The sequence below is a fragment of the Leopardus geoffroyi genome, chromosome E3, assembly GCF_018350155.1.
Source record: "Leopardus geoffroyi isolate Oge1 chromosome E3, O.geoffroyi_Oge1_pat1.0, whole genome shotgun sequence".
NCBI lineage: Eukaryota > Metazoa > Chordata > Mammalia > Carnivora > Felidae > Leopardus > Leopardus geoffroyi.
In genome coordinates this window covers 39921301-39947638 of record NC_059340.1, presented here as the reverse complement: position 1 = coordinate 39947638, position 26338 = coordinate 39921301, and the positions used below count along the sequence as shown (strand labels likewise).

The 26338-nt window shown below is 49.9% G+C and overlaps 1 protein-coding gene and 1 pseudogene across 1 annotated transcript in view; both read left to right on the top strand.

Annotated features, from left to right (window-relative positions):
* Positions 1-26338, top strand: part of LOC123589093 (ATP-binding cassette sub-family A member 17-like) — a 76372-nt gene that overhangs the window by 9789 nt on the left and 40245 nt on the right. Inside the window, exons 7-15 of the mRNA XM_045460734.1 lie at positions 212-329; positions 8721-8894; positions 14579-14757; positions 15387-15509; positions 16594-16723; positions 19886-20040; positions 21192-21347; positions 21463-21673; positions 23345-23495. Of these exons, the coding sequence (XP_045316690.1) occupies positions 212-329; positions 8721-8894; positions 14579-14757; positions 15387-15509; positions 16594-16723; positions 19886-20040; positions 21192-21347; positions 21463-21673; positions 23345-23495 (1397 nt within the window). The remainder of the gene's footprint in view (positions 1-211; positions 330-8720; positions 8895-14578; positions 14758-15386; positions 15510-16593; positions 16724-19885; positions 20041-21191; positions 21348-21462; positions 21674-23344; positions 23496-26338) is intronic.
* On the top strand, positions 2594-2704 carry LOC123589830 (annotated as a pseudogene).

The following is a 26338-nucleotide window of genomic DNA, read 5'->3' as shown; positions in this document are numbered from 1 at the left end:
CTCTTTCTCTCTCTCTCTCTCTCTCTCCCTCCCTCCCCTCCCGCTGCACCTCTCCCCCACTCATGCTCTCTCTAAAATAAAAAATAAAATAAATTCATTAAAATAAATAAATAAATAAATAAATAAAAGTTCTGCATTGTTTTCAGGGTATTTTATGCCTCTCCTCATTCTTTCCACGTAAAAACAATGTGTGTTTGTGACTGCTCCATAGGTGAACAGTGTGGCGGTGTTCAGGAACAGCGACCCTAGCTTGATATTTGTTTTCCTACTGTCTTTTGCCACGGCCACTGTTTTCTTTGCATTCATGATCAGCACATTCTTCCAAAAAGGTGAGTCCTGATAAAATTCTCAGTCGGGGAGTGTGTGTGTGACTTCTTTTTCTGGTAGCATTGCTAATCCAGTTACGTGCATCATTAATTATTATTTGTCCAAAGCCAAGTTTTCACCTCTACGGTTACTTTAGCAATAGAGCAGTTCCATTCCCCATTAAAGGCTTAGGGAACTGTCTCTATATACGTATATCTTTATGCCTCATTTGGCTTCTAAATGTCATTTCAAATGGAAGCAAATGGTAAGTCCCAATGTGGAAGGAAATGAAGGGTAAGACATCCAGTGCAGACAGGTTTCCAGGTCTTGATTGTGAGTTGGGCACAATGATAGGGTAGCTTATAAGACACCACAGTAAGAGAGGAATTCCTGGGACTTTGGTCCTGTCAGAGGGGTGTTACCTCTAAAACTGTTGGTAGAGTCGCTGAACTACTAGAGACAAAAATAACAGGAAATGGAGTCAAAGTCAGAGTGTGGGATAACTGAGTCCTGATTCAAATAGAGAGACGGAGGTAAAAACATGAATGGAGGACGGGTCCAGCAGGTGGTAACAACAACAAAAAGGCTTAAAAGAATTTGGGAAAAAATAAAAATGTGGTATAAATGAAGCCAGGCAATTTATTGTTTACATTGGTGAATATTTGACATCAGATACCATGTTCTAATATGTGGGCCCTGGAAAATATGGACCCTGCCAAGATGGGGGTGGGTTCTTTGGAGGCTGACTGGGCTTGGACACTATCTCCTGATTCAAATTCTCTACCTAGTGTCCCACTATCCCTCAATAGCTCAAGGGCAAGCATGGCAGGGGGGATGGTCAAGGAAGAGAGTTACGTGGATACCTTAGAGCATAAGTATCAAAAGGATGCTCAAAAGCTAAGGCTAATGTGGTACAGAAGGTTGAAACCCCCAAAATTGAGCTTGCGTTCACACACAAGAAATAAGCACAGGCTGGAAATAAAAGACAAAACCAATGAGGTCAGAAGCACAATAAAGCAGGACGAGAGTAGGAAACAGTCCCAAGTGAAGGCAAATATATACGATGCAACTCAGAGTCTACGACCAATTGCTTTTTGATGAAGGGGCCGAGACAATTCAACAGGCAAGGAATAAGGAACAGTCTTTTCAGCAAAGGGTGCTGGGATAGCTGGATATCCACGTGCAAAAGAATGAAGTTGGACCCTACATCACATCATGCACAAAAATCAACTCAATATGGATTGTAACTCCAAATATAAGAGTTAAAACTACAAAATCCTGAAAAGAAAATACAGGCATAAATCTTTGTGATCTGGGGTTAGGTGGTGATTTCTTAGACATGACACCAAAAGCATAAATCACAAAAAAGCAGATGGATAAATTGGACTTCCTCAATGTTAAAAACTTTGTGCTTCAAAGGATATCATCAAGAAAGTGAAAAGACAACCACAGACTGGGAGAAAAACATCTGCAAGTACTATATATCATAAGAGACTTGCATCCAACATAAGTAAATTAAACTAAATTAAACTAAACTACAACTAAAAATAAAAACAAAAATATTCCAAACTCATTCTACAGGCCAGCGTTGCCTTGATACCAAAGCTGGAAAAGACATCAGAGCAAAAAAACTACAGACTAAAATTCCTTATGAATACAGAGATGGAAAAATCATCAACAAAACACTAGCAAACTAAATCCAACAGTATATTAGAATGATTACACACTATGCCAAGTGGGGTTTATCCCAAGAATGGAAGAATAATTCAACATATGAAAAATAATGAAAAAGCATGTGACAAAACCCAGTACTTTTCATGATAAAAAAATTTTAACAAACTAAAATTTAAAGGAAGTATCTCAACGAATAGTGAGCATTTACGAAAACCCCACAACTAACATCATATTCAATGGTGAATAATTGAAAATATTCCCCCTAAGATCAGGAACAAGATAAGGATGCCCACTTTCCCCTCTGTTATTCAACACTGTACTGGAAGTTCTAGCCGGAGCAATTAAGAAGAAAAAAGAAACCAAAGACATGTAACTGGAGAGGAAGAAGCAAAACTCTCTCTATTCAAACGTGACATGATCTTATACAGAGAAAATCCTAAAGAATCCACAAAAAGAACTTTGAATCCAGCGAATTTGAATCCAGAAACAAATGAATTCAGCAAATTTGCAAGATACAAGGTCAACACGCAAAAATCAGTTGTGTTTCTATACACGCACAGTAACCATCCCCAAAAGGAAATCAAGAAAACAATTCCACTTAAAATGCCATCCAAGCTTTGCGCAGTGGCAGTATCGTAGCCAATGAGGTTTATCCGAGGCGCGATTATTGCTAATTGAAAATGCCATCCAAAATAAAATACTCAGGAATAAATCTGACCACAGAGATAAGAGACTTGGTAAAATAAATCAAAGATGACTTAATGGAAAGACATCCCATGTTCATGGATTGGAAGACTTAGTATTGTTAAAACGGCCCTATTCCCCCAGATTGATCTACAGATTCTATTCAGATCCTATTAAAATCCCAGCTTCCTTTTTCTCAGAAATGGACAAGATGATCATAAAATTCACATGGAATGGCAATGGGCCTTGAAAAGCCAAAACAATTTCAAAAAAGAATAACAAAGTTAGAGGATTCACACTTCCTGGTTTCAAACTTACTACAAAGCTGTAGGGATCAAAACAGTGTGGTACTGGCATGAACATAGATAGACTGATGGAACAGAATTGAGTGTCTAGAAATAAGCCCATACATCTAATAGGCAATTGATTTTGGCAAGGGTGCCATGACCATGTAATGGAAAAAGAACAGTTTCTTTAACAAATGGTGCTAGGACAACCAGATAGGCACTTGGACTCCTACCTCACTTCATTCCTTAGATGGCTGAATACTATTCCATAATATGGACAGACCACATTTGGTTATCTTTTCATCTGTTGATGGAAACTGGGTTGTTTCCACCTTTTGGCTAATGTGAACAATGCTGTTGTGAACATTTGTGCACAAGTGTCTGTTTGAGTTTGCTTTCAATTCCTTTGGGCATACACCTAGGAGTGTAGATGCTGGATGATGATTCTATTTAACTTTTTGAGGAACATTTTGAGGAAGTAGCAAACTGTTTTTTGCAGAAGGTGCAACATTTTACATTTGCACAGCAGTACATAAGGGCTCTTTTTTTTTTTTTTTTTTTTTTTTTTTTTTGAGAAATACCTGTTCAAGTCTTTTGCCCATTTTTCACTTGCATGGTTTGTTCTGTTGGTGCTGAATTGTATGAGTTACTTATGGACTTTGAATATTAATCTTTCTTCAGATATGATTTGCAAATATTTTCTCCCATTCCATGGGTTGTCTTTTTACTGTCTTGATAGTATCTTTTGATGCACAAAAATTTTAAATTTTGTTAAAGTATAATTTATCTCTTTTTTCTTTTGTTGCCTATGCTTTTGTCCTTATACTAAGAAACCAGGGCCAAACCCAAGGTTATGAAGATTTCTCCCAAGGTTTCTTCTAAGAGTTTTATAGGTTTAACTCTTATGTTTAGAACGTTGATCCATTTTGAGTTAATTTTTGCATATCGTCTAAGATCAGGGTCCAACTTCATTCTTTTGCATGTAGATATCCAGTCTTCCCAACACCATTTGTTGAAAAGCTACTCTTTGGGGCGCCTGGGTGGCTCAGTAGGTTGAGCGTCCGACTTCAGCTGAGGTCATGATCTCACAGTCTGTGGGTTCGAGCCCTGCGTCAGGCTCTGTGCTGACAGCTCAGAGCCTGGAGCCTGTTTCCAATCCTGTGTCTCCCTCTCTCTCTGCCCCTCCCCCACTCTCACTTTGCCTCACCCTGTCTCTCAAAAATAAAAATAAAAAATAAAAATAAAAAAAGCTACTCTTTCCCCCATTGAACAGCTTTAGCATCAATTGAAAATAAGTTGATCATGGGGTGCCTGGATGGCTCAGTTGGTTAAGTGTCCAACTTATGCTCAGGTCATGATCTCACAGTCTGTGAGTTTGAGCCCCACGTTGGGCTCTGTGCTGACAGTTCAGAGCCTGGAGCCTACTTTGGGTTCTGTGTCTCCCTCTCTCTCAAAAAATAAATAAACATTAAAATTAAAAAAAAAAAGAAAAAGAAAATGAATTGATCATGTACGTGAGGGATTGTTTCTGGGCTATTATATTCCACTAGTGTTTATTGGTCTAGACTTTGAGAGGAATTGATGTTCATTCTTCTTTAAATGTTTGGTAGGGGCGCCTGGGTGGCTCAGTCGGTTAAGCGTCCGACTTTGGCTCAGGTCATGATCTCACGGTCCATGAGTGCGAGCCCCACATCAGGCTCTGTGCTAACAGCTCAGAGCCTGGAGCCTGCTTCAGATTCTGTGCCTCCCTCTCTCTTTGACCCTCCCCCGTTCATGCTCTCTGTCTCAAAAATAAATAAACATTAAAAAAAAAAATTAAAAATAAATAAATAAATAAATGTTTGGTAGAATTCACAAGTGAAGTCATTATGGTCCTAGGATTTTCTTTGTTGGAACAGAATGCAAGGGGCCTATGGGGCACCATCCAGTGTACTAATATACACATTACTGGATTCCCAGAATAAAAAAAGAGAAAGGGGGAAAAAAAACCCACCAGAAAGAAATATTTAAAGAAATAATGACTGAAAACAACCCCAATTTGATGAAAGACATGAATCTACAAACCCAAGAATCTCAGTGAACTCCAAGCAGGATAAGCTCAAAGAGATCCACACCAAGAGTCATTCAGATTGTCAAAACCCAAAGTCAAAAAGAGCATTTGTGAAGGCATCAAGAAGAGGCTCCTCATGTACAAGTGAACCTTGGTGATATCAAAAGCTGATTTCTCTTCAGAAACTACAGAGTTCAGAAGTTAGTGAGATGACATTTTAAATCCCGAGGGGGTTATTGAGGAGGGCACCTTTTGGGATGAGCACTGGGTGTTGTATGGAAACCAATTTGACAATAAATTTCATATATTGAAAAAATAAATAAAAAAATAAAAAAAATCCCAAGGGGGTTAAAATTCAACCAAGAATTCTATACCTGGCAAAACCCCTTGAGAATGAAAGTGAAATTGAGACATTTTAGGACAAACAGAAGCAGAGAGTGTCCATTGTTACCGATGGACTTGCTCTACAAAAATTGACAAAGGGAGTTTTTTGGGCAGAAATGAAAAGCCTCCAGACAGTAACTTGAAGCCATAAGAAGAAATACAGACCACCAACTGGTGAAGACACCTTAAGCCAGCATCACTGTCCTTCTGGTTTGTAAATCATCTTCTCTCTCCTATATGATTTATAAGCAAATGCATGAAAATATTCATGAATCTGCATTAATGGGCACTTAACAGATGAAGATATGATCTGTCACAATAACAGTTTAAAAGGGGGAGGACAGAGATGTCTGTGAGCAGAGTGTATGGTACTGAAGGTAAGTGGTATTATTTAAACTTGGTTGTTATAACTGTAAGGTTAATTATTACATAGTTTTGACTAAACTATGCGTGTTACTTTCCTGTTGCTGAGGTAACAACTTACTGCATACTGAGTGGCTAAAAATAGCACATATTCATCATCTTACAGCCAAGTCTGAAATGCATTTCTCTGGGCTAAAGCATCAAGACTTCCTCAGGGCTGTGTTCTTTCTGGAGACACGAGGGGAGAATGAGAACCCTTCCCGATGCCTGCATTTGGGGGCTCATGGCTCCTTCCTCAGTCTTGGGTGCTCTAGCTCCTTCTGACTTCTGATTCCATCACCTCCCCTCACTCTGGCATTCCTAACTCCCTCTCCTGAGGGCCCGTGGCATTGGACCCACCCAGATAATCCAGAATAAGCTCATCTCAAGATTCTCAATCACCTCCACAAAGTCCCTCCGGCTCTGTAAAGTCACCCCTTAATGTTACGGCTTTCGGGGGTTAGGATTGGACATCCCTGGGAAGCCTTTATTCTGCCCACCGCAGCACATAAACAACTGGAAAAATAGTGAAGTGAGAAAAGAAATTATTGAAGCAACTTCTCAACATTGAAAACCAACAGAAATAAATGTTTTCAAGTTGGGGGGCTTGAAAAGAATCACTTCACAAAGAAAGGAATTACTTCAAATGCTTTTAAAACATAGTGTTTCAGGGAGCCTGGGTAGCTCAGTCGGTCAAGCATCCAACTTTGGCTCAGGTCATGATCTCATGGTTGTGAGTTTGAGCCCCTCTTTGAGCTCTGTGCTGACAGCTCAGAGCCTGGAGCCTGCTTTGGAGGCTGTCTCCCTCTCTCTCTGCCCCTCCCCTGCTCACGCTCTGTCTCTCAAAAATAAACATTAAAAATCTTTTTTAAAAAAGAATAATGCTTGCAATGGGTTGAAATATGTAAAATATAAAAACCCTTGATCACGTAACAATCGTGATTTATAACGGTGCCCCAAGAAGTGCCTCACTAGCAGCCCCTGGAGGTGGCTAGGGCCGCCATCCATCACACCCTGTTACCACCACAGGCAGGAAGGCACATCCTGGCTCCTGGCTGCCCTCCAGATCGTGCCTCCCGCCCGCCCGGCCCCTTTGAGGAGGAGATTGTCATGTGAGCAAACCACACTCTACCTCTTACCGAAGCCTCTGCTGCCCCCTGTCCCTGCCCACATTCATGGTTGGTGGTCCCGCCTCATCTCCTCTCAGACCCCTGGCTTGCTCTCCCAGTGACCCTGTGCCACCCCACATCGGTACTCCCACGCTCCCACGGGCATCCCCTAAACCTGAGCCAACAACTGTGTGGTGGCCAGAATCTCAGCCTCAACAACCCCACTCTTGACCCCCCATGTCTCTGTTTAGCTACCCCGTCTTGCACCCACCTCCCCCAGTAATTCTTTGACCCCCATCAAGACGTCTGATCCATTGGCCCCAGTGTTTTGTCACTATCCATCACCCCATCGTGTGCCTCGCCCCGCTCGGAGCCCATGGCCCGTCCCTATTTTGACTCCTCTGATGTATACCCAACCGGCTCTCTTTTGAACTCGTATTACAAATCCCACACCCAGCTCCCCGCTTACCCTGCTGCAGAACCTGGCCGGAGAAACTCTCTCCCCTGTGTGGACCAGTCTCTTTATTTAGGCCTCTGGTTCACATATTCGCTGGCCACCGCCCTGCAGACCACCCACATTCCTTTGTCACTTTGACCCGCACCTCTCTGGAACAGCAATTTCAAACCTTTTCCCAACCCTCCAGTGGACGCAGCCCACTGCGTCCTCTCCCTTCTTCAGTGAGGCTGGAAGTTCTTGCTCTGGCCTCAGAGGGCCGGTTTTGCATCCTCGTGTGGACCCTGACCTTGAGCAAGTTAACAGACTGTGCATGCGTTTTCCCTTCTGTGAGACTGGAAAATAACAGTATTTACAACTTAGTTAGAAGGATCAGGTAGCGTATTGCACGTCAAATGCTGACAACACTTGATGCGTGGTAAGAGCTTAGTAAATCCTAGAAATGATTGACACCATTTACAAAAGAAGAAACTGAGTCAAGTTATACAAGATCCAAGGTCAGCCAGGTTCGGTGAAGGGCCCACTGCTGTCTCAATGGGGGCTCTTTCCATTACCTATGCAACCTTTAGGACCGGCTCCCTGTTCTCTCCACTTCCCGGAAGTCAAACACCTGCACTCAACCTGAGCTCCTGTCCCACACTCCAGCTGGATTGGCCTTCTCTCCCAATTTGGAGCCACCATGCCAAGAACCTGGAAAAACCTCGAGTCCTTGACCCATAATTTACTAGCTCCATGCCATAGGGCACATTTATTCCATGTGGCTAAACCTCAGTTTCCTCCCCTGTAAAACAGGGAGGGCACGGGGGTTATGGAAGAGTCTATAGAGAATGTGCGGGTCCCAGTACTACATCATGTCCCACTGCCCGGAGGAGGTCTGTACCATGAGGGATGGTGTCAGTGCCGTCTTGGGCAGTTAGACATTGTGCCTTCACGGACAGATGGATTCGTGTTGGGTTTTTTTTAAATTTTTTTTTAACGTTTATTATTGAGAGACAGAGAAAGACAGAGTGTGAGCAGGGGAGGGGCAGAGGGAGAGGGAGACACAGAATCTGAAGCAGGTTCCAGGCTCTAAGCTGTCAGCACAGAGCCCGACGCGGGGCTTGGACTCACAAACCGCGAGATCGTGACCTGAGCCGAAGTCAGACGCTTAACCAACTGAATCACCCAGGCGCCCCCGGATGGATTTGTGTTTTAAGTGCCACAGATGCCCTTGGTCTTTTGATAGCGAAAGTGCAAAATTCCTGAAAAGACGGCTTCTCTTGGAGATGCCGAGGCCCCCACAGTCCCCACCCCCGCCCTGCCGTGGCGGGAAGGGGCTTGTGTCGCACGTGGTGCATCAGTGACAAAGCCCTTCTCGTTTCTTCCCGCAGCCCACGTAGCCACTGCCTTGGGAGGAATCATCTTCTTCCTCACCTACCTCCCATACCTGTACCTCACTTTCAGCTACTCCCAGAGGACCCACTTCCAAAAGATTGGCTTTTGCCTGCTCTCGAATGTCGCCATGGCACTGGGAGTGCGATTTATCTCCATATTTGAGATAAGAGGTGAGTCCCGCCTTTCTCCAAGGGACGCTGCCTCAATGCCCTGTCACCGCTGACGGGCAGGGTGACCTGAGTTCCCATGAGAGCCTCACTGCACTCTTCATTCGGCGTCCTGAGCGTTTCCGACCTGCTCGAAGCTACGGTAGGTTGTAGGACACGTTTCACACCACACAGCTCGAAGTGTGGTTTGGGAGCAAAACTAAAGCGTATTAATGATTTAGGAGATGATATGACCATGCAGTCGTACAGATATAAAAGATACAGAGTTATGGTTCGCCTGGGTGGCTCCGTCGGTTAAGTGTCCGACTTCGGCTCAGGTCATGATCTCATAGTCCGTGAGTTCGAGCCCGACATTGGGCTCTGTGCTGACAGCTCAGAGCCTGGAGCCTGCTTAGGGTTCTGTGTGTCCCTCTCTCTCTGCCCCTCCCCTGCTTGTTGTCTCTCTCTCTCAAAAATAAATAAAAACATTAAAAATTAAAAAAAAAAGATACAGAGTCATGATTCGATTTGGTTCACACTTTCAGAATTTTATGGATAAATGGAGTGCTATCTACATACGTCATGTTTGAGGCTCACAGCCTTCAGGGTCCATCTAGGGGACTTCCCATCAATGGTGTCCTACTTCCAACTCCCACCTTTGGAAGTGCACCCCCAAGTTTTCATCTATCTTACGTTCTGGGGTCAGAAGGATCCTTCCGAATGCCAGCAGTCACAGCAGAAGATTGCAGCTAGCATATCAAAAGGTAGGGACCAGCTGGCCTCAGTAGGCTTTCTGCATGAGACCGTCCCACATTTCCGCGGCACGAAGGTGATCTGCTGTGAACACTCCAGCAAGTGTCTTCGCTGCTCAGTGTTGGCTTTTATCACCAGAGTCCTGGTTCCAGACACTACGGCTTGGCTTAGCAGCAGCAGGGATAGGAATTATATGTGGGACCTAGGTTATGCGTCCTCTTAGGGCAGTTGGGATTACCTTCAACAACCTGCTCAGAGGCACTATCTACCAATAAATGTCTTTAGGTTGGGATGGTCTAAATGGGTGAAGGGTGCTTAAAATATAATGGAGGGTGTCAAGTTGACCAGAATTCATTGCAGGTGAGTGGTTTTCTTTAACAAAGCAGTGACGAGACCACACTTTGCAAACGACAACGGGGGAAAAGTAGGTTTAAAACGGTAGCTCCGGGAGCACCTGGGTGGCTCAGTCTGTTAAGTATCCGACTCTTGATTTCAGCTCAGGTCGTGATATCATGGTTCATGAGATCAAGGTTGGTGAGATCAAGCTGCATGCTGGGCTCAGCGCTCAGCAGACAGAGCCTGCTTGCGATTCTCTCTCTGTCCTTCTCTCCCTGCCCCTCCCCCCCCCTCATGTGCACACTCTCTCTCTCTCTCTCAAAATAAATAAATAAACATAAAAAATGGTACCTCCGATTTCTTCCATGTTAGTGAGTGAATAGGGGAATTTTACAGAGCCTCTCTGTTGAAAGCAGGGGGATCTTGGGTGAGCAGTTGGGCTGGACGAGCTTGTGGGTTTGTTCCCACGCTGGGATTCTCTCGGGGAGAGACTGAAACGACACTCGGCAGGGCTACAATGCGGTCCCGACAGCCGTGGGGGTCCGAGCATCCTGGGCGGGCATCCTGCGTGGGCTGAGATGGCCCGGCTCCCACGCCTCTGCCTCCTGCAGTCACTGGGTGTGGACCACCCAGAAAAGGCTGGGAGGAGGCTGACAGCTGAAAGCCCGTTGGCCGCAGCACGCCCGGCAGCTGAGGTGACAGCTTTCGTGAAGGGGGCGGGGCAGGAAAGTACATCCCTGTGTCCTTATACCAACCCCGATACACGAGACGGCCTTGGGGAAGGTGCCGTGGTGCTGGCTGTATCGTGAAAGAAAAACAAAGGAGAAAATTGCCCCCGCGAGCCTGTTACAAGCTGGTTCTCTGTTGGAGCTGCAGCCCGGGTCACCCTGCAGGGGCAGTCCAGGGACCCTCAAGCAGCAGCCCAGGTGCCCGGCAGAGCCGGCCTCACAGGCAAAGCCTCACAGGTTTTCAAGTACAAGGCAGTGAAAAACATAAGGAAATAAACAGCCATGGACAGGAACCAACAGAAACAAGACAAAGTGAAAACAGATTCACAAAGTCCTCACATTTTGGGATTATCAAATCACAGATTATAAAACAATAATGCTCGTGATAGGTTTTTCTTTTCATAAGGCAGGTTTGAAAATATCTGCAAGCAATGAGGACGCAATATTCCTTGGGGGAAATACAAAATACGACCAACCAAGGAGCAAACTTCGTGGATGGGTTACCAGTAGATTCAAAACAGCAGAGGGGGAATTATGACCTGGAAGGAGGTGAGAAGAAACCATGCAGAAGGCAGCAACGAGGACCAAAAGGATTTTAAAATGGCAGGAGAGCTGAAAACTGACGCAGGGAAGAGTGTTTTGCCTCCGTTTAAGCAGAGATCCGGCAGGAAATGAGAGAAGGGGCAGAGGAAATGCATCTGAAAAGAGGGTGCCCAGATCTGTCCCCAAACTCAATGTCAGGAAGCCCAGCAAATCCCAGACGAGAGTAATAAGAAATCTACACTAGGCACATCAGCGTACAATGGAGCACAGCAGATGGAAAGAGAAAAATCTTAAAAGTGGCCTGGGGAGCAAAACGAAAAATTGCTTTTCAACAGAGCCACAGTGGGGGCCTGAAGACAGTGGCTTCATACATGGGTTGTGACTACAACAACAACAACAGCAGCAGTGGCAGCAGCGGCAACAGAGATTCCTTTAGGTTTTATTTTTTTTAATTTTTTAATGTTTATTCATTTCTTTTTTTTTCAACGTTTATTTATTTTTGGGACAGAGAAAGACAGAGCATGAACGGGGGAGGGGCAGAGAGAGAGGGAGACACAGAATCGGAAACAGGCTCCGGGCTCTGAGCTGTCGGCACGCAGCCCGATGCCCGGCTCAACCCACAAACTGTGAGATCATGACCTGAGTCGAAGTCAGACGCTTAACCGACTGAGCCACCCAGGTGCCCCTGGGTTTTTGTTTTTTGGGTTTTTTTAGAGAGAGAAAGAGCGGGTGCATGCAAGTGGGGGGAGAGGGGCAGAGAGAACCTTAAGCAGGCTCCAGGCTCAGCTCAGAGCCTGTCGCGGAGCTCGAGAGCTCGATCCCACAACCATGGGATCATGACCTGAGCTGAAACCAAGAGTCGGATGCTCAACTGACTGAGCCATGCAGGCGCCCTCCCTTAGGTTTTTATTCTTTATTTTTTTTAACAGGTAAAATTTTTTTAACAGGTAAAATTAAAGTGTATAGGAGGGGCTTTAGAGGGGATCATGTCAGAACCCAAAGGGAGTAAATACCTTCCGGAAGGAGAGTAAAGATAATTAAGTTTAGACTTTGCAACATAAAGCAGACCTGGTGATTCATTACTGAGCCAAGCAGGCCAGAAGCAGTGGGTAACTTTTAAACTTAATAGAAGGAAGAGTAACGAAAGGTTGGCTGAGTCCAAAAGCGGCATAAAAGAAGAGAGGACTTTGGTCATACGCCCACCTCCACGGCGTGGGGGCTGGAAGTCAGGGCGCAGGACGGGCACACCCTGTTCAGAACACTCTAGATGGAACGGACATGGCACAGACCCCTCCCGCACGCACCTTCTTCCTGAATATAATTAGATAAATCATGGGAGGAAGTCACAGCTAACCCCTACCTGATCCAAACTCTAGACCTGAGCCAAAGTCGGACGCTCAAATGACTGAGTCACCCAGGCGCCCCCTCAAATTAAAAAAAATTTTTTTTAATGTTTATTTATTTTTGAGACAGAGAGAGACAGAGCATGAACAGGGGAGGGTCAGAGAGAGAGGGAGACACAGAATTGGAAGCAGCCTCCGGGCTCTGAGCTGTCAGCACACAGCCCGATGCCCGGCTCGAACTCACGGACTGTGAGATCATGACCTGAGCCGAAGTTGGACACTCAACCGACTAAGCCACCCAGCCGCCCCCTCAAATTTAATTTTTTTTTTTCAACGTTTATTTATTTTTGGGACAGAGAGAGACAGAGCATGAATGGGGGAGGGGCAGAGAGAGAGGGAGACACAGAATCGGAAACAGGCTCCAGGCTCCGAGCCATCAGCCCAGAGCCCGACGCGGGGCTCGAACTCACGGACCGCGAGATCATGACCTGGCTGAAGTCGGACGCTTAACCGACTGCGCCACCCAGGCGCCCCCCCCTCAAATTTAAACGAAAGTACAGAGAGGCAAGAATGGCCAAAACCACTTCAGGAAGAGCAAGATGGGAAACCTTGTTTTTCCAGACATGATGATCTATCAAAGAGCAATCATAATTAAGACTGACAAAAAGACTGATAGAACAGAAAACCCAAAGCCAAAGGCACGGGTGAAGGTCAGCAGTGACGCCGACCCCCGGCAGTGGGGGTCAGTAAATGGTGCTGCAGGGACGGGAGGACCTTCTGGGGAAGTTGAAACCGGACCCGCAAATCACAGCACCCACAGGGGTCAATTCCAGCGTCAAAACTCTGTAACGCTCTTGGCGATGATGATATAAAAGAGAACACTCCTATCCTCGAAGCGGGAAAGATTTCTTAAACAAGACGCAAACTAAATGACCGTAAAGGGGGGTGGATCTGATGTCGGGGCAGACTAGCGCTGCGCAAGGATGCACCTGCTCTCGAGAACCACGTGGGCTCAGTGTCCACCGCAGCCTTGGAGTCCGCCCTGAGCCCTGTGAGATCTGATTGTCAGGCGCAGTGGAAGGCGACGCTCTCGTGTGGACCAGTCGTGGGATCGCCTCCCAGGAAGGGCCTCGGAGGCCACCTGGCCCTTCTCCCCACGGCAGCTCAGCTCAGCTCAGCCCAGGTTCCTGGGGTGGGGCGTGGGGGGCCCTGACACGCCGAATGCGAACAGAACCTCAGGTGCTCAGCAAGCACCTTGAAGTCTGAGGAGCAGCGATCTAGCCCGTCTGTATGCTCGCCCGCCCGCACTCGAATCTCTCCCTCGGCGTTGCTGGTTCCCGCCACCGCGAGCCTGCTGGCGGACACTCAGTATCTCGGACGCTTTCAGTGAGAAGCCTCGGCCACTTGCACCCAGATGAGACACTGGACGCCACACCGGCTACTTTCCTCCCTACGCGCCCAGGACCTGGTCCCAAGCCAACTCCTCGGTACCTTCCTGTATTTGTGGAACAGGGATGTGTGATCGCCCACAGCATGCGAGGCCCCGGGGCAGACGCTGCAGATACAGTGATGGGTGAACAGTAACTCAGGCAGGTTCACAGCACAGAGCCCTACCCTCTCCGATCGCAGTTAGCTCAGGGTGCCGGGGGATGGGCACATAACCCGGACGGGGGAGGGGTGCAGGGTAAGGAGACCCCTGGGCAGCCCTCACTTCAGGTGAGAATTAGCCCGGCGGACAAGGCGGGTAACAGGTGCGGAAGCGGGGGGGGGGGGGGGGCGTCTTGGATGACCACGTCCCTATTCGGTGCCATTGAAAACACTACCACCTTCTGGTAATACTGAAAATGTTTTGTTGTGTGGGAGACACTCACAGCTCTAGCTTTCCCCCCTCCTGTGCCTTGCGTTCGTCCCCTAGCACCCCAGACATCAACTCTGCAGGCCTGCGGGTGGCGGGAGCGGGACGTCCTGCCGTCCGGGTGCTGACTGCGGCCCTTTCTCCGGGCAGGCACAGGCCTGCAGTGGAAGAACGTGGGCGGCTTCAGCGGGGAGTTTAACTTCTGCCAGGTGCTGCTGATGCTTCTGTTGGACTCCGTCTTGTACGGCGCGGTGGCCGGGTACGTGGAGGCCGTCCTCCCGGGCGAGCATGGCGTGCCCAAGCCCTGGTACTTCTTCGTCATGGTGAGTGTGGGCGCCGCCGCTCTGCAGACCGACGCAGACCGTCCACGGCCTCCCCCCGACACCCTCGCCCGTCGTGGCGGTGTCCCCGATGAAATCCCAAACCCCAGGACACCTAAGCTGGGTCCTCTAAGCCGGATTCACCCCGGAACCTATCAGCTTGCGGTCACCAGGGGAGCACGATTAACGCCCCCGCCAGCGGCCCCGTTGTGAAGGGGGTGACCCTGTCTGACGTGCACGGGCACTCACTCTGGACCTCTGCGCGGCCGCCCTGCTGGCCCTTCCCAGAGTGTGGACAAGCGCCCGCCCGGTACTTCTCCAGGCCTCGGCCACAGGGAGCTTCCCGGCACGCCGCGAGCCTGGGCGGGGCGCGTCCCCGTCACTCACTCCGTCCTCAGGACCACGAATTGCAGGCTAGAAAGCAGCTTGTTGTTAGTGGGTCCACGAGCAAGCTGCTTGACGTCTCCAGGCACCACTAAATATTTGGGACCAGGAAACTTGGGGGCTGGAGGGGGAGGGATGTGGAGAACTTGGTTTATCTTCCCAAAATATTTATCTTCCCGAAGCAGACAGTGGACTCACCCGCACGTGCTAATGTCAGCTGCCTTTCCGTCTAGCCATCCCACTGGCGTGGACAGCCCGTGCTCCTCACGCAGTCGGTGCTCCAGGCGGCGGATCCGGACAACTCTCCAAAGAGCAAGTTGATTCAGGAAGAGCCAACCAATTTGAAGAAAGGGATTGAAATCCAGCATCTCTACAAGGTATCGGCTCACAAATCTCCTTCCGAGAACTGAAGAAACAGGCGCAGAGGCTTCTGTTTTATTGTTGATGGGGGTTACGAGGCACAATTTCCTGACCGAGGTTTCGTTTCCTCCTGGAATGCTGTCCTCAAAAGAGGAACCTGACGTCAAGTGCCCTGTCTCCTGGGGTGCAGTTAAGTGGAGGAGGGTGGAGGGTCTGGATGATCTCTCTTGAAATAACCCGCCCCCCTCACCCCTGCCTTGCCAGCGCCCCTGCCTGGGGACACCTGGGACACCCTGGGACTCAGCCACTTGCTGGCTGACTTCCATCCTCCACGGTTCACACACCCAGCCACTCGCAGCCCCAGCTCTCAGGGCCCGCTTCCAGCTGGGGCGTGATTCCCTGTCACCAGCGTTGGCTGAGCCATTCCTGCACGCAGAGCCCCGCGTGACTAGGCAGTGCCGCGACGGGATGCCTGGACACAAGCCCCATGCCGGGGATGTCCCACATTTTCTCCTTTGGCCCCTTCTGTCCTTCAAATGCGATGAGTCCCAGGGAGAGGCGGTTTCCTTGTACTGACAACGCAGCCTTGTCACGCTCGCAGCCTTCCTCTGCCTGTGGGAGCTGGAGGGGGAGGAGGTGTCACATCCTGGCCCGGGACGGGATGGCTCCAGCTCCCTCCAGGCATGCCTGCCGCTTCCACAAGCAGGGATTCCCTTTGTGCTCACACAACAGGCTGTCTGCAGCCACACGGTTCTGGCATGATTTCTGAGGGGGCTTAGCCAGGTAATGCGGGGAAAGGTGTGGTTCTAGAAGCAGGGAGAAATCTCCCTGCCAAGCTCTGAGCCCCTCGTCCTCGAGCTCTGGCCTCCGTGGCTCGGGTACCAGGGAGAACCCCCAGGACTGCGCCCCACCCCCGTCAGGCTCCTCGCCAGCCCCCCCCCCCCGGTCAGCTAAACCCCAAAAAGAGGGCTCCCTTCTAGATTTCCCCTTGGATTCCCACCGATGGGCTGGCAGGGGAACTTGGGGTGGGTCACAGGTTCGTCACAAACGCCACATGTGTGCACGTGCTCCACGGTCAGTCACGCGTTGAATTTTCCGCAGGTCTATCACACAGGAAAGAATAAACATGTAGCAGTCAAAGACCTGACCCTGAATCTGTACCAGGGGCAGATCACTGCTCTCCTGGGACACAACGGAGCCGGCAAAACCACCACGTGCCACATGCTCACAGGTACCTGTGCGGGGCCAGCCCCTCGAGGAGGAACAGACCCCGAATTCTGTTCCATCTCCCCTCGTTAGATCTCACTGACGTCTTCATACGAAGCATTTGCTGTTTGTTTTTATGCCATCTGTATCCTGTCTGGCTGTTCACGTGACCTTGTAGCAGGAAAAGGAAATCTTTGGCTCTTTCAGCCTGCAGACTCTGATCTCACACGCTATCCAGGAGCTGTGAGCCCTGCCCTATGTGCGTCTTCCCACATAGAACCTTCCGGTACAGGGAGGCACCACTAATCTCCTAACCATGAAATCCATCCATTTGCTTCTGATTGGGGGGGGGGGGGGTGGCTCAGTTAGGATGAGACCTGGAAAATTATTCTACAATTACTTCAGTTTCACAATCATTTTGATGCCTAAATAGTTATTTCACATTCTGTCAGCTAAAACAATAGGCTGCGATGTTTGAGAACTTCAAACATTTCATTCTGCAAATATGTATTTCTTGGAGCCTTAACCTGTGTAAAGTTCTGTACAAAACCAACGAGACACAATTCTGAGCTTCAAGGAGCTCTGAGAGCCAAGCAGTCACAGACATCCACCCTGCCAGATAAACTATCAGCATCTCAGAGGCAAGCTGCCTTGGTTCCCCTCTCAGGCTGCTGTGCACCTTCTCTGGAAGATTCTGACGAGCAGTAAAGGGGAAACTTGGTCTGAGGTTCCATCGGCCACTCCCCCTCCGCGCCCCCTCCCTGGCATCAGGATTTTAGGATCTGAGGCTCAGCCCCACAGACGGTCACTGGACAGGCTCTGTGGGGGTCAGGACAGGGGACTGAGGCTGGCAGGTTTCCTGGACTGGGGGGCAGTACTGTCTCTAGACCGGGGTCCTTGTCAGATGCAGGCATTGCTGACGCCAGAGGCCTCTCCTCCTGTATGGACTTGAGGTCCTCAGCGCCTGCAGGGTGACCCAGCTAGACCCCCAGGCCACATGACTAAGGTCCTAGTGTTGTTCAAAGACAAAGACGTAAACCGTTTCCCCCGCCGCCCGCCCCATACACACACACAGACACACACACGCTCTTCCCGGGTGCTTCCCTCTCTCCTGTTCTCAGCAGTGGTTTCTGTATGTGTGTGCTACCTCTGTCTCCCCCATCCCTCTCTCCAGAGAATGTGTTCTGTTTCCCTGTGGCCAGTGGTGCTTGGATCAGGGCTTGGCAAAGAACAGCCACGCAGTAAATACTTTTCACCGAATGACTGAATGAATGAACGTAATTGCAAGTCCTGCCACGATGCGGACCACAAATGACCTCTCAGAGATGAGCCACGGATTTCTACCGGCAGTGACACGTCACAGAAAAAAAGGCCAACGCGGCCCTGGAGAAAGTGGCACCGCTCAAAGACACCGAGCGAGACTGAATAGCCCTGAAGATGCTAAGCCGGGAAGGGAAAGCCTGGCTGATGGCCCAGGACACTGAACATTGAAGGGCTTCTATGCATGGAGGCCCCAAAGTTGGCACAGGCCTGTTCTGTATCTGAAACCCCATTCCTCCACCCAGTAAATCTATGTGGGTTTTTAAAAAAAAAAATTCTAGGAGCTATTCTAGTATTGTAATTCTACATAAAAAGACGTACGTATTTAACGTGGAAAGGATCACTGGTCTTCCTCCCCGTCCCCCAACCGCAGTCACCGATGCTTTATCGTCCACAGGCAAAATGAAAGATCCCAAAACGCCACCAGTGGGTAATTTGGCAGGAAGTATCAAGAACCTGAAAGTCTTGTCCCCTCTTGGCCACCGAATCTACTGACATTGGTTTGGAGTCAGAAAGTGTATGGGAGGAAGGCAGAGTTGAGATCCGTGTTCATACTCACGAAACACTGCAAACTACCTAAATACCTAAATACCTACTAGCATGGTGTGAATAAATACGCAGGGTATATTCATAACAACGAAATCCTGTTAGCCTTCGCAAATTATATAGATCTCGTTGACGTGGAGAAATGGCCTCAGTAGACTGTTTTGTGAAAAGGCCAGTTAAAAGAACCAGAATTTATATTTCCCAGTTTTGCTAGAAACTTAGCATGTGGGACAGCGTACGCATAAGAACGTAAGAACACAGCCGAAAGTATGCAAAACAATGTTAACAGCGGTCGTGTTTACAGGTTGGGATGTGCATAACCTTCGTCTGCTTTGCCCTTCTTCCTTTAACCCTGTTGCAATAGACATCTATGGCCTTTTTCAGTCTGAAAAAATACAACTTAAAATAAGAAAATGAGGGGCGCCTGGGTGGCGCAGTCGGTTAAGCGTCCGACTTCAGCCAGGTCACGATCTCGTGGTCCGTGAGTTCCAGCCCCGCGTCGGGCTCTGGGCTGATGGCTCGGAGCCTGGAGCCTGTTTCCGATTCTGTGTCTCCCTCTCTCTCTCTCTGCCCCTCCCCCGTTCATGCTCTGTCTCTCTCTGTCCCAAAAATAAATAAACGTTGAAAAAAAAAAAAAGAGAATAGGGGGTGCCTGGGTGGCTCAGCCAGTTGAGCGTCTGACTTCGGCTCAGGTCCTGATCTCAAGGCTTCTGAGTTCAAGCCCCGCGTCAGGCTCTGTGCTGACAGCTCAGAGCCCAGAGCCTTCTTCAGATTCTGTGTCTCCCTCTCTCTCTGCCCCTACCCCACTTGTGCTCTCTGTCTCTCTCTCAAAAATAAATAAACATTAAAAAAATGTTTTTAAAGAAACTGATAATAAAGACAGTACACAGATGGGCCGTATACACATCCCCACACGCACCAGGCAGGGGGTGCGATCATTCGCGTGCTCCCTGGGGCTTACTGGGAACTTACACGGAATCAGTCATGGGTCTCAGCTCAAACCTATTAGACGACCCAAACACCATCGTTCTGAACCACGTTTCCACAGTAGCTCTTAATGCTCATCTCAGTGTAAGCATGACACACACCCGTGTGTGTCTTCTTCACCGAGGCAGGCTGGCGCTCCTCAGACGTAGGAAGGAGGTCTCCTGCCTCCGCTGCCCCCACACATCCTCACTCACTGTCACAGATCATCTACGCCTCGGATGTTCCCAATCGTGACAAGGCAGAGGCGGCCTGCGCCTCTGTGTCCTTACGCCCTTGCTCCGCCGCGTGCTATGACTGCAGGTAACCTTGGGATACGTCTTCTCCTTGCTCCTAGGTCTTATTCCCCCTTCAAGTGGGTGTGTGTATATCAATGGATATGAAATTTCACGCAATATGGCGGAGATCCGAAAGAGCGTGGGCTGGTGCCCCCAACACGACATCCTGTTTGACGACCTCACCGTAGCGCAGCATCTCTCTTTCTATGCTCAGGTGAGTCTGTGCGCGACAGGCCGTGGCTCCTCTGCGTCCTGGTGGTGGGAAGACAGGCTGTGGCTCCCTGACCCCAACCTCAGAGGGTCCTAAAACCTCTTTTGGACACTGTTCCCCAACCATTCGGGGAGGAGGAGAGGCAAGGGTTATCATTAGGGCAGGGTGATTATAAAGGATACAAGTCGGGACCAGCCGAACGAAGAGACATACACACAGGGTGAGGTCTGGGTGAGTCCCACGTGCGAAGCTTCCGTGTCCTCGGGACACATACCCTGCTGGCACGTCGCTGTGCAGGAGGGCAGCTCACTTAACCTTCCAGTGTCCAGTTCTTGGTTTTTTTTTCTATTTTTTAAAAAATATTTTCATTTATTTTTGAGAGAGATAGAGCGTGAGTGGGGGAGGGGCAGAGAGCGAGGGAAACACAGAATCTGAAGCAGGCTCCAGGCTCCGATCATTCAGCACAGAGCCCGACGCGGGCTCGAACTCAAGAGCTGAGAGATCATGGCCTGAGCCGAAGTCGGACGCTTAACTGACCGAGCCCCCCGGGCGGCCCCAAGTGTCCAGTTTTTCTGGTGGGATTCATCACATAGGCCTGAGTGATGGAATCATGCAGCAGGTGACTGAACTCAGTCTGCAGCTTAGGCAGGCCAGCTCCGCCTGCCGGTCCGGAGTCAGCTCATTAGCATAAACTAAGGTGTGGCCCAAGGGTACGGCCCTGAATAACGAGGACACACGCATCCCTCCAAGGGTGTAGAGGCCCCTCCCACTGACTGGGTGAAAAGCCGGCCAAACTCTTGCCTTTGCAACACTTAGATTTCTCATCTGTGGAACGTCCCCTGGATCCCGGGGGGTGGCTCCCACTTGGTCAGGAGGTATAATCCTTTCCTTCATACGCTGCTCTACTTGGTACTGATGAGACTCATATTCACATGATTCAAACCCCACGAGCCTTGTGCCCATCCCTTTCCACGGAGGTAGTAAGTTTCTGGGGTGCAGTTTATGCAGGTAGTAGCAAAATGCCTGTGGGACAGCTGGGCCTCTACCAGGGCGGCGGGGAGGGAAGTCAGGGCACACGGCGCAGCACGCGGAGGGAAGGAGGAGGCGCCAAGGCCGGGAGCCCCTGCCCGACGTCCCTGCCCCCGCTGTCTCAGCTCAAGGGCCTGTCCCGCCTCAAGTGCCCCGAAGAGGTCCAGCGGATGCTGCACGCCCTCAGCCTGGAGGACAAGCGGGACTCCCTGAGCAGGTGCCTGAGCGGGGGCCTGAGGCGCAAGCTGTCCATCGGCATCGCCCTCATCGCGGGCTCCAAGGTAGGCGGGCGGGAGGCCCCGGGGCGGGGCGCCCAGCACGGCGGGCGGCCACGGGGAGCCGCCGCCACCCCGCCACCCCGCCACCCCGCCACCGGCTCCTCGGCCCGGCCCGCAGGTGCTGATGCTGGACGAGCCCACCTCGGGCATGGACGCCGTGTCCAGGAGGGCCATCTGGGACCTGCTGCAGCAGCACAAGAGCCAGCGCACCGTGCTGCTCACCACGCACTTCATGGACGAGGCCGACCTGCTGGGGGACCGCGTGGCCATCATGGCCAAGGGGGAGCTTCAGTGCTGCGGGTCCTCGCTGTTCCTCAAGCAGAAGTACGGTGAGCGGGGCGGGCGGGGCCCTGCGGCCGGGCCGGGGCCGGGGCCGGGAAGGGAGGAGGGGGCGCGGGAGCAGACTCAGATCTGGAGGCAGGACACTGATGTCTGAGTTCCGTTCTGTGGGTTCACGGCCTCTCCACCCACGCGGCCAGGGGTTTTATCCTTCTTCCACCGTCCTTTCCCGATGTGACAAGCGGACACTCAGGGACCGTGCTCCTCAAGGACTGAGCCAGCGTGTGCAAAGCACCTGTACAGGTGTGGGGTGTTTCCACAAGTGGCTCCCTTGTTTTCCTGGACCCCACGGCCTCCTGTGTCACTGCCGCCCCCATCCTTCCTCTGCCCCCTGACCGGGTGACCTCATCCAGCCTGCGGTCATCCTCTCTCCAGCCCGGACCCCTTCCTGAGCTCCCCGTGGGTGGACGCTGCCCGGCTCCGGCAGGCTTGTCCAAACCCTGTGCAGCCCCGGGCTCCCGCACTCTGCCCACAGCACAGGCAGACGATGTCCTCTAGGATCTGGGCCAAAACCTTGCAGGCTCACTGACCCCTCCCTCTGTCAGAGCCCATATCCTATCTGTTCCCAAACCCTGGGGGCCTTCCCTTCCCCCCTCACCTCCACGCCCGTCTAGCACCCTGGACTGGCTTCCATCCTCTCCTGGCCTGGATTGTCACACCTGCCTGCTGATCACCACCACTAACCACCACCCCCCCCCCCACCCCACCCCCACCGCCCTGTTGTCAGAATGAGCCTGTCACTCTTCGGCTCAGCCCTGCAGTGACCTCCCCTCCCACCGAGAGCAAAAGCCAGAGTCCTAGGGGTGGCCCACGGGCCGTGCTTGGCCTGGTGTGCCCTGTTTAAAATCATACTCCCTGGGGGCACCTGGGTGGCTCAGTCAGTTGAGCGTCTGACTTCGGCTCAGGACATGATCTCACAGTTCATGAGTTCGAGCCCCGTGTCAGGCTCTGAGCTGTGACCACAGAACCTGGAGCCTGCTTCGGATTCTGTGTCTCTCTCTCTCTGCCCCTCCCCTATTCATGCTCTGTCCCTCTCAAAAATAAACACAAAAAAATTTTTTTAAATCACATTCCCCAACCCTCCACACCCCGTCCCATGTCTGTCTTTCTTGACACATGGCTCATGTCACTAAGACTCTATACATTTTCCCCGTGTATCTTATTGTCTGTCTCACACTCCTTTAATGAAGGCCCATGAGAGCAAGAACTCCTGACTGGCACCTAGAACAGTGCCTGTCTCATCGCAAGGGCTCGAGAAATGTTTGCTGAGCGGCCCCATCGCCAGCATCACGCTAACAAGTGTCACTAGTGTCAGAAGGGACGTTCAAGACGCCAAAAGCATGATGTGATTATTTCAGAGGTAGCCTTGTTCTTCACATTGATGTGCAAGGCCTCTGCCAGTTCAGCTGCCCTCCACACAGCCCTCTGCCAAGTCGGCCAGCATCGCTAAGTCCGTCATTACCACCTCCGGTCACGGAGGAGAAGGCCAGACCCTCCAGAATACCGGCCTTCAGAGGCCAGTTCGTTGTGTGAAAACAATTCCACCCCATGGGGCCCTCCAGGTCCACGTTCCCAGGGAGCCGCCCCTTCTGAGCTACAGAAAAAGTAAGTGCAGCTACAAAGAGTAAGATTATTTCAGGCTCTTTGAAATGTTGTTTCAGGTGCAGGATATTACATGACTTTAGTGAAGAAACCTCACTGTAGCACAGAGAAGATTGCCCATCTGATTTATCACCACATACCCAATGCGGTTTTGCAGTCCAGCATTGGAGAAGAATTAACGTTTATTCTTCCTAAAAAGAGCATGCCCAGGTGCGGACCCCAGGGGGCGGGAGTACCTGTGTGTGTGCACGGGTCCGTGTGCGTGCACGGGAGTACCTGTGTGCATGCACGGGAGTACCTGTGAGCGTGCACGGGAGCGCCTGCGTGCGTGCACGGAGTGTCCAGAGCCATCCCCCGTCTCTGTCCTCAGCAAGAGCTCTCTGTTCTGTGAGGGTCTGGACCCCCAGGCCTTTGGTACCTCCTGGAGAGACAGCACACTCCAGCCTAAGCACACTTGAAAATATGGGGCTCTGATCATGTCACCTCCATCCTTTAGAGCCCTCGATGGCTCCCAGAAGCCTTCAGGTTAAAGTCAAATTCTTACATATGGCTTTACAGGGGCCCTTTTATTGGGTGACTGAGCTCAGATGAAGGTTTTACCTGATTTTCTTTAATTATTTCAGACCCCGGATAGGTTCCCGGCACCCCTCCAACACCCCGTCCTCTGCATCATGTTGTTCTCAAGTAGGAATCTTACCTCCTACTTCACTATGAAGTCGAGAGCCAGCAAACAAGAACTCCGTCTCACTCCCACACAAGCCCACACTCGCTCCTTTCTTCCTTCCATCTCTTAACAGCCCAGAACGTGTCCCCTTCCTGCTGAAGGCTCACCCTTCAGCCCCAGCTGCGGGTCTACCCACCTTGCGTTCTCAGGAACGCACCTGCTTGACTCACCCCGCCCATCCACACCATCCACTCCTGTCTCCACTGGGTCACTTCCAGGAGCACCCGAACTCCCCACCGCCCTCTCCCCAGCCCCTGGCCCCCACCGTTATATACTTTCTGTCTCTAAGATCTGGACTGCTCTCACTGCCTCTTATGAGTGCCAGCATGCACTTTCCCATTGGCTTTTGGATCTGTCCTTTCGTGACCGGCTTAGATCACTAAGCACAGTGTCCTCAAGGTTCAATGTTGTGGCGTCTTGCAGAATTTTCCTCCTCCCTAAGGCTGAATACTTTTCCCTTACACACACACACACACACACACACACACACACACACACACACCACGTTCTTTATTCATAGCGGACATGTGGGTTGCTGCCACATGTTAGCTATTGTGAATAATACTGCCATGAACATGGGTGTACGAGTATCCATTCACGACCCTGCTTCCCATTCTTTGGTGTATATTTCCTCGCCATTCATAGGTCTTCTTTGAAGCAATGTCTATTGCCCATTTAAAAAAAACCTTTTATTTATTCAGTAATGTCTACACCCAGCATGGGGCTCGAACTCACAACCCAGAGATCGAGAGTCGCGTGCTCTTCTACCTGAGCCAGGTGCCCCCTGTTGCCCATTTTTGAATCGAGTTGTTCTTTGCGTTGAGTAGTAGGAATTTTCTATATATTCTGGATGTTAATCCTTGATTAGATAGAGCATTTGCAATATTCTCTTCCATCCATTGCGTTGTCTTTTTATTTTAAATGTTTTATTTATTGGGGCGCCTGGGTGGCGCAGTCGGTTAAGCGTCCGACTTCAGCCAGGTCACGATCTCGCGGTCCGTGAGTTCGAGCCCCGCGTCGGGCTCTGGGCTGATGGCTCAGGGCCTGGAGCCTGTTTCTGATTCTGTGTCTCCCTCTCTCTCTGCCCCTCCCCCGTTCATGCTCTGTCTCTCTCTGTCCCAAAAATAAATAAACGTTGAAAAAAAAATTATTTAAATGTTTTATTTATTTTTGAGAGATAGAGTGTGAGCAGGGGAGGGGCAGAGAGAGAGAAGGACAGAGGATCTGAAGCAGGCTCTGCTCTGACAGCAGACAGCCCGACGTGGGGATCGAACCCGCTGGGCCGCCTTTTTACTTTGATGATAGTGTTTCTTGCTGCACAGTTGTTGTTTTTTAATTTTCATGACATCTGATTTGCTCATTTTTTTCTCGTGTTACCATGCCCTTGGTGTCACATCCAAGAAGTTACCGCCAGATCCCATGTCATGAAGCTCTGTCCCATGTTTCCTCCTGAGAGTCGATTTTAGGTCTTACATTTAGGTCCTCGATCTATTTTGAGTTAGTTTTTGTATGTGGTGTTATGTAGGGTCCCATGTCATGCTGTTGCGTGGGGATGTCCAGTTTTCCCAGCCCCACCTGTTGAAAAGACTGTCCTTTTCCCCTCACTGAGTGGTCTTGGCAACTTCGTCGAAAACCACTTGACCATAAATGCGAGGACTTATTTCTAGGCTCTCTGTTCTTTTCCATCTATGCGTCCGTCTGCCTTTGTGCCAATATTGCCCTGCTTGGATTGCTGTCGCTTCTTAGATGGCCAGGGAGCGTGAGTCCTCCAGTTTTGTTCTCCTTTGAGATTGTTTTGGTATTCAGGGTCCTTTGAGATTCCATATGAATTTGAGGATGGCATTTTCTACGTCTGCAAACAACATCACTGCTTTTTTGGTAGGGACTGCACTGGATCTGCAGATTTCTCCAGCTGGTATTGACATTTTAACAAAATTAAGTCTTCCAGCCCATAAACAGGGGCTGTGTTTCCATGTATTTACAACTTCTTTCATTTCCTTCAGCAATGCTTTATAGTTTTCATCGTAAAAGTCTTTGACTTCCTTGATTACGCTGATTCCTAAGAATTTTTTTTTGATGCTATAGGAAATGGGGTTATTTTATAATTTCCTTTTCAGATCTGTTCATTGTATTTAGAAATGCAATGGATTTTTGCGCGCTTTGTCTCCTGCTACTTTGCTGAATTCGCTTATTAGTTCTAATAGCTTCTTTGTAGCATCTTAGAGTTTTCCTACATATAAGATCATGTCATCTGCAAACAGATAATTGTACTTCTTCCTCTCCAGTTTGGATGCTTTTTACTTCTTCTTGCCTGACGGCTCTGACTACA